Source organism: Chiloscyllium plagiosum, unplaced genomic scaffold (genome assembly GCF_037043375.1).
Source record: "Chiloscyllium plagiosum isolate Xiang-an unplaced genomic scaffold, Cpla_swu_hap1 HiC_scaffold_9, whole genome shotgun sequence".
In the NCBI taxonomy this organism is placed as follows: Eukaryota; Metazoa; Chordata; class Chondrichthyes; order Orectolobiformes; family Hemiscylliidae; genus Chiloscyllium; species Chiloscyllium plagiosum.
The window spans coordinates 116,188,182-116,196,098 of NW_028270147.1; the positions used below are offsets into that span (position 1 = coordinate 116,188,182).

General features: G+C 46.2%; 1 protein-coding gene across 1 annotated transcript; it reads left to right on the top strand.

Moving 5' to 3' along the window:
* The first annotated feature begins 344 nt into the window (after positions 1–344).
* LOC148149269 (uncharacterized) lies at positions 345–7,358 on the top strand. Its single transcript, XM_087990244.1, has 2 exons — positions 345–1,698; positions 7,348–7,358. The coding sequence occupies exons 1-2, from the start codon at positions 345–347 to the stop codon at positions 7,356–7,358; spliced, it is 1,365 nt and encodes a 454-aa protein (XP_087846370.1).
* The last annotated feature ends 559 nt before the right edge of the window (positions 7,359–7,917 follow it).

Sequence of the window (7,917 nt, forward strand, 5' to 3'; positions counted from 1 at the left end):
AGGGTGCCAAGGTATGGGTACGCCAGACAACTGGTCCCCCCAAACCGGCAGAGATCATAGCCCAAGGAAAAGACAGTCTGGTCACCATTATGTATCCTGGGGAATCAGTCTGGAGGAGTGTGCCAGCTCAGTCGTTGGTACCCTTATCGAAACAAAATGTAGGTTGGAAAATTAGTAGTGAGGAACGACAGCAAGATGATTTTAAGTGCGCGGCAAATCAATGGTGTACAATTTTAGATCTCACGAGTGATTGTCAAATGTATACTTGTGTACGATGTTATAAGGGGAGAAATGTAACTTTGATAACCCCTAACTGTACATTGATGTTGAATGCAACGGTGAATATGTGTCATTGGAATATAACCGCTCGTGAATGTGAAAGCTCAAACGGGACACGATGGAACATCACGACTGGAGATGAGGACATCTGGATCAGCAATGGAACAGTTATTCAAAACCGGACTCGAATGTTATGGCTGATCTTGGTGCGCCCTAACGTCTCTGACGCGCACCGCACACAGTTGGCTCCCATTATGTCAACTTGTCAGCAGATGGCCCAGGCAGTACTGCACACTGATGTTCACTGGCAGGTGCGGCTGCCGGCTATCCCAGAATGCCAACATAAGAGGAGGCGGCGTGCATGGTATGACACTCTACTGGGAGGTGCAGGAACTGTCATGGGTATCTCAAATGCTATTGACTCTGAGGTAACCCGTACTAAATTATCTAACACGGGACAGGCCACCTCACAAGGACTACATACTATTGGAAGATGGATGCCATCCGTAATGATGACTCAAGGAGAGACAGCTGAAATAATGATACGATCTCTGCAATGGGAACTGGATGTCTGGGGTGCCACTCAGGAACTGTTTGAGAACATTACGGCTCAGTTAAATTGGACTGCCTGTCATATTCAAATGTTGCATGCTCAAATACAGAAAGAACGCTTTTTGCGTGTGGTAACATCCCCCAATGTACAAGCGTGGAGGGGACTATGGAATGTATCTGAGAAATTGTGGATGATAACCCATCCAGAGCGAACATGGTGTAACGCAACTATGTGTAACGGATACTTTGTTACCATGAATGTAACCCACACTGTTACGGTCTGTCGATATTATGTATTACCAGTGATTACATCTTCTGGATATTATTTTCTGAAGACAAGGGGACAGTGGTTTAGCCCAGATACCAATATTACCTATGATCTGTCCGCTTGTGAACAGACTGATCAGGGGAAAACTTGCCTACTGATGGACAGGTATCGGGACCCTTGCTTGACTAAGGGAACGGCCCTGTGCGAATGGACTGTTGAGACTCCAAGGGACATGATGTGGCAGATTGGGCCACACACGCTCTGTGTGGCTACCAATAATCCACATCCTATGCTTCCCTCAGCACCGTTCTCGGGATGCCTCTCAAATGTCTATCAGTGGCACTGGCAGAATCACACCTATTTGTTGACCACTTATAGCAGTGCTCGCCACTTTACCAAGGTGCAGTGGAAAGTGCTGATGAATCCCTGGAACATTTCCCTGGATCGGTTTAAGCGAGCATTGGACCGATCCGAGGAGCTTAAGCAGATATTACGAAAGCATCAAACCAATGTCACCAAGGTTACGGTGTCTACCTTTATACATGCTGCCCGTGTAGTGGACGTGGAGTCAGCTCATCATTGGTGGGACATATTGAGTGGTATGTCCTCCACTGCGGCGACATTCCTGTTCCCACCCTTGTCGATCCTGGTAGCGGTCCTGGTGATTTTAACATGCTGTAATGTCCTGACTTGCTTGTATATTTGGCGTGTACGTAGGCGCTTGTTAGAAAGAATACATATGGGCATAATGTAACACATGTATTGGGCCAAGCAGTGGAATGTGGTGTAAAATTATGTCCCAATACATGTGTGAATCATAATGCAACACATGTATTGGGCCAAGCAGTGGAATGTGGTGAAAGGGTTAAAATTGTGTCCCAATACATGTGTGAATCTAACCGAAAATGGAAGGTGTCGCTTAGTCCCGTGTGAATCTTATTATACACCTTCCCGTGTGAATCTTCTTATCTGTATGTAACCAGAATGGAATGTGTTTTTTAGCCTTGCTCTGCTGTTCACATGAATGTTTATATCTGGAAAAGAGTATATCAGCTGGAAAAGTCTCCAGTTCGGTAGAGTCTGCTCCGGGGTTGCGTTTAACCGCCGAGCGTGGGTTGTTGGCAACCGCTCTACGAGAACTGACGGCTCCCAGTTCCGGTAACACGTAGAGTGAGTATAAACCAGACCCGTTGTAAGTACGAGACCTGGTTGTGGCGACGCTGCGGGGAATAAAACACTTATATTCTAGCAGACTCGCCTCTTGGCTGTTTGTTCTGTGTCAGACTACTTTCCTGCGAGCCTGGTCCTTGACCTTGAGAATTTTTTAAAACAATTTACGAAAGGGAAATCAGGCCTGACACATCTTCTGGAAGGTTTTGAGGATGTGATCAGTTGAGAGTGGACACGGTTGAATCAGTGGACAACAAAAACAAAAATTAATGAAAGTTTTCAGCCGATCTGGCAATATCTGTGGAGAGCAATCAAAGTTAGCGTTTCGGATTGACTGACCCTCCCTCAGAACTCAGTGGGTGTTGTGTATCTGGACTTTCAAAAGGCTTTTGACAAAGTCCTATACGATAGGTTAGTGAGCAAAAGTAAACCTTATGGTATTGGAGGTAATGTATTGACATGGAGAGAGAACTCGTTGCCAAATAGAAAGCAGAGAGTTGGAATAAATGGGTCCTTCTCAGAGTGGCAGGGAGTGATGAGTGGGGTACCTCAGGGTTCAGTGCTGGGACCCCAGCTGTTCACAATATACATAAATGATATGGACAAAGGAATTGAATGCAATCCCTCCAAATTTGCAGATGACACGAAGCTGGGTGACAGTGTGTACTGTGAGGAGGATGCTAAGAGGCTGCAGGGTTACTTGGACAGGCTGGCTAAGTGAACAAATGCTTGGCAAATGCAATATAATGTGGGTAAATGTGAGATTATCCACTTTGCTGGTAAACGGGAAGTCAGATTATTAGTGAATGGTGAAAGTTTAGGAAAAGGTGAGGTGCAATGAGAGCTGGGTGTCATGGTGGAACAGTCACTGAAAGGGGGCATGCAGGTGCAGCAGGCAGTGAGGAAAGCTAATGGCATGGTGGCCTTCACAGTGAGAGGATTTGTGTATTGGAGTAAGGATGTCTTGCAGAATTATACAGGGCCTTGGTGAGGCCTCACCTTGAGTATTGTGTGCAGTTTTGGTCTCCTAGTCTGAGGAAGGACATTCTTGCTATTGAGGGAGTCGAGCGAAGGTTCACCAGACTGATTCCTGGGACAGCAGGACTGACGTATGAGGAAAGACTGGATCGAATGGGTTTGTATTCTCTGGGATTTAGAAGAATGAGGGGAATCTCTTGGAAACATGTAAAATCCGGATGGGATTTGACAGTGTCAATGCTGGAAGAATGTTCTCGATATTAAAAAGTCCAGAATTAGGGGTCACAGTCTAAGATTAAGTTATTCAGATGTTGTGAACCAGTGGAATTCTCTACCACAGAAAACCGGTGGGGCCAGTTTGTTTGTTATATACAAGGGGGACTGGGCCCTTGAGGCTGAAGGGATTTATGGGTATAGGGGGGAGAGTGGTAATGGGATACTGAGATTCCTTATTAAGCCATGATCATATTGAATTGTGGTGCAGGCTCAAAGGGCTGAATGGCCTATTCCTGCAGCAATTTTCTATGTTTCTACGTTTGTAATGATCGGTAGATGGGGGTGCGGGGGAGTGGGTTTACTCTGTCATTGAGAAATGAAATTAAATTGACAGCAAGAAGAAATATAGAGTTGGACTGCATAGAGTCTGTGTGAGTCAACTTAAGAAAGCACAAAGAAACAAAGACCCTGATGGGAGTTATGTACAAGCCTCCTCGCAGTAATCGGGATGTGGGTCAGAAAATAAATCAGGAGACAGAAAAGGCAAGTGAGAAAGGCATTATTACAATAGTCATGGGGACTGCAATATGCAGGTGGACTGGGAAAGTCAGGTTGGCAATGGATCTCAAGGTAAGGAATTCATGGAATGTCTGCGAGAGGCTTTATTTGGAACAGCTTGTGGTAGAGCCACGAGGAAACAGGTAATTCTGGATTCAGTGATGTGTAATGAGGCAGCCCTGATTGGGGAGCTGAAGGTGAGTGAACCCTGAGGGGGCAGTGACCATAATGTGATCGAATTCACCCTGCAGTTCGAGAGGGAGAAGCTGGAATTCCATGTTTTAAGAGGAGTTAATGGGCATGATCTGTTTGAATTTCCAGCAGGCCTTTGACAGGTTGCTACACAGGAGGCTGCTAAATAACATAAGAGCCCATGGGGTTTGGGGCCCGGTACTGGCATGGATAGAGAGTGGAAATAAATAGGTCTTTTGCAGGATGGCAGCTGGTGCCTCATGCAGTTCAGCAGGGGGCAGTGTTGGGACCTCAGCTATTCATGTAACAATTAATTATATATTAACGATCTGGGAAAAGGAACTGAGGGCATTGTTACTAAATTTGCTGATGACACAAAGATGAGGGGAGGGACAGGGAGAGTTGAGGAAGCAGGGAGGCTGCAGAAGGACTTGGAAAGGCTCAGAGAGTGGGCAAAGAAGTGGCTGATAGAATACAGTGTGGGAAAGTATGAGGTTATGCCCTTAGGTAGGAAGAATAGAGACTCAAACTGTTTTCTAAATGGGGAAATTTGGAATTCTGAAACACAAAGGGGCTTAGAAGTCCTCTTTCAGATTTCACTTAAGGTTAATATGTAGGTTCAGTTGGCAATTAGGAAGACAAATGCAATGTTAGCTATCATTTCAACAGCAGGTGTGTACTGCTGAAGCTGTATGAGACTCTGGTCAGACTGCATTTGGAATATTGTGAACAGTTTTGGGACCTGTATCTAAGGAGGGATGTGCTTGCATTGGGGGGGATCCAGAGGAGGTTTATGAGAATGACCCTGGGGGTGACAGCCTGGTCTGTCGAGGAGAGATTGAGGACTGTGGATGTGTACTTGATAGAGTTCTTAAGGACCTGGGCAGGGGGGGCGCGCGTGGGATCTCATTAACACTTACAGAATACTGAGAGGCCCGGATAGAGTGGGCAGGGAGAAGATGTTTCCACTCGTAAGAGAAACTCGGACCAGTGGTTACAGCTGCAGAGTTAAGGGATAACCCATTAGGACTGAGATGAGGAGGAATTTCTTCTGCCAGAGGGTGGTTAACCTGTGGACCTCATTGCTGTGGAGGTGAAGTCATTGAGTGTATTTCAGACGGACATTGATAGGTTCCTGATTGGAAAGGCCATCAAACATAATGAAAAAATGGTTGTGAGAAACACATCAGCCATAACCAAATGGCACAGCAGACTTGATGGGGCGAATGGCCTAATTCTGTTTTGATATCATAAAGTCTTATGGTCTTTTGAAGAGACTCTGCCAAACCCCAGATCACTGAAAGGCCTGGATTGTGAGCCCTGCTGAAGCTGTTTGTCATCAGAATTTTGCCAAGAGATAACCAAAGAGTGGAGAGAGTGTGGATCCTATTCCATTTGGGAACTTCAGAATGCTTCCCAGCTCCTGGAATACCATGAGAGCAGGAATTGTGGTCAGTGACAGCGGTTGGAGCTCTGGGTTTCAGAGCTTGAGCAGCAGCTGGTGTCAGTGCGGAGCGTCCGTGAGGCTGAGAGCTCCATGGAGAACACGTTTCTAGATGTGGTCACTCTGCAGCTTCAGAATATGCAGGGAGAGAGGGAATGGGGGAGCAGCAGACAGTCCAAAAGGATCAGGCAGCTAGTACAGGAATCCCCTGAGAGTGTCCCACTATCCAACCAGGATTTAGTTCAGAATCCTGATGAGGATGATGGTTCATCTGGGGAGTGCAGCCAGAGCCAAGCCCCTGGCAGCACGGAAGGGCTCGGCTGTCCAGGGGGGCACAAGGAAGACTGGAAGAGCGATAGTGAGAAGAGATTCGAGAGTGAGGACAATCGATAGGTGTTTCTGCATCTGCAGATGGGAATCCAGGATGGTGTGTTGTCTCCCTGGTGCCAGGGTCAAGGATGTCACTCTGCAGCCGCAGAGCACCCTGAGGGGAGAGGGGGAACAGTCAGCAGTCGTGGTCCACATCAGTCCCAGTGACAGAGGGAGGAAAGGGATGTGGTCCTGCAGTCAGAATGTTGACAGGGAATTTGTAATAGAAATCTCTGGATTACTCCAAGTGTCCCACACAAGTGAGAATAGGAATAGGAGGATAAGACAGGTGTATGTGAGGCTGGAAAAGTGGTCCAGGAGGGAGGGCTTTAGATTCTTGGGACTTTGGGAATGACTCGCGGAGAGATGTGACCTCTATAGACCAAATGGGTTGCTTCTGAACAGAGCAGGAACTGAGCTCCTTGCTGGTGTTGTTGGAGAGGGTTTAAACTGACATGCAAGGGCTGTGGGAATCAGGGGCGAATATCCAAGGAACTCAGAATCCTGGAAGAGTTAGATCACCAGAGTAACAAATCGTAACTTATTAGGCAGGGTCAAAGTGAGGAAGAGAGTCATCATTTCTAAATCCAGCTGACTGCGCATGTATGGGACTGCACGGAGTGTGGGGAATAAGATTGAGGAGTTACAGACACAGATTGCCAAGTGAAAATCTGAAGTTGTTGCTCTCACAAATGAGGCTCAAATAAGGACAGGACTGGGTGTTAAATATTCCTGGATACAAGGTGTTCAGTAAAGATAGGAAAGGGCGGAAAGGGTGAGAGGTGTGGGATTGGTTAAGGAGATCGGTGCAGAGCTGAAGAGGATGTCCCAGAGGGCTCAAGGACAGCATTGATTTGGTTCGAGATACAGAACAAAAATGGTGCAATCAGCTTGTTCAGTGCAGTCTATAGGTCACCGACTAGTGTGAAGGATGTAGAGGGACAAATCTGCAAGGAATTCACAGCTAACATTAGGGGGACTTTAATTATCAGAATATCGACTGGGATAGTAGCAGTGTGAAGGGCAAACAGGGGCCAGAGTTGTGAGAGTGTGCTCAGGTGAATTTTCTCCAGCCGTGTGTTCCCATTCCAATGAGAAACAAAGCTCTGCCAGACCTGGATCTTGGGAGTGAGGAGGCCCAAGTAGATCAAGTGTCAGTGAAAGGACATTTAGGGAAGAGTGATCATTGTATCACAAGGTTTAGGGTGACCGTGGAAAAGGACAAAGGACAATCCAGAGTAAAGTCATGATCATGGATCGTATCCCATAGAGCACCACCAAAAGTTTCATAGTTAGAAATTTTCACTTTCTTTTTAACCAGAATATGGATGAATCACAAAACAAATATTTTGCTCAATATTTACCATTGGTAAAGGTCGTGAATTAAAGGAAATTCAGGAAATAAATGTTGAGAAGAGTCCTCATTAGAGAAGAAAAGGTGCAGTGACCTGTTCTTTAAACTCATAAAGGTAGACAAATCCCCAGGACCTGATCAGGTCCATCCCAGTACTTTGTGGGAAGCTTGGGAAGAGACAGGGACACCTCTTGGTCAGACGTTTGTATCATCAACAGCCACGGGTGATGTGTTGGAAGACTGGAGCATGGATAATGTTGTGCTGTTAGTTAAGAAAGTCTGCAAGGAATACCCAGGGAATTATAGAGCGGTGAGTCTGATACCAGTGGGGCATAAGTTGTTGGAGGGGATTTTGAAAGACAGGATTTACATGCATTTGGAGAGACAAGGATTGATTAAGGACAGTGCACAAGGCTTTGTAAGTGGGAAATCGAGTCTCACAAATTTGATTGAGTTTTTTGAAGACATGACCAAGAAGATAGCTGAGGCCAGGGTGGTAGACATTGTCTACATGGACTTTAGCAAGGTCTTTGACAT

Coding starts and splice junctions, on each gene's coding strand:
- LOC148149269 (XM_087990244.1), top strand. CDS start 345: ATGTGTCATTGGAATATAACCGCTCGTGAATGTGAAAGCTCAAACGGG.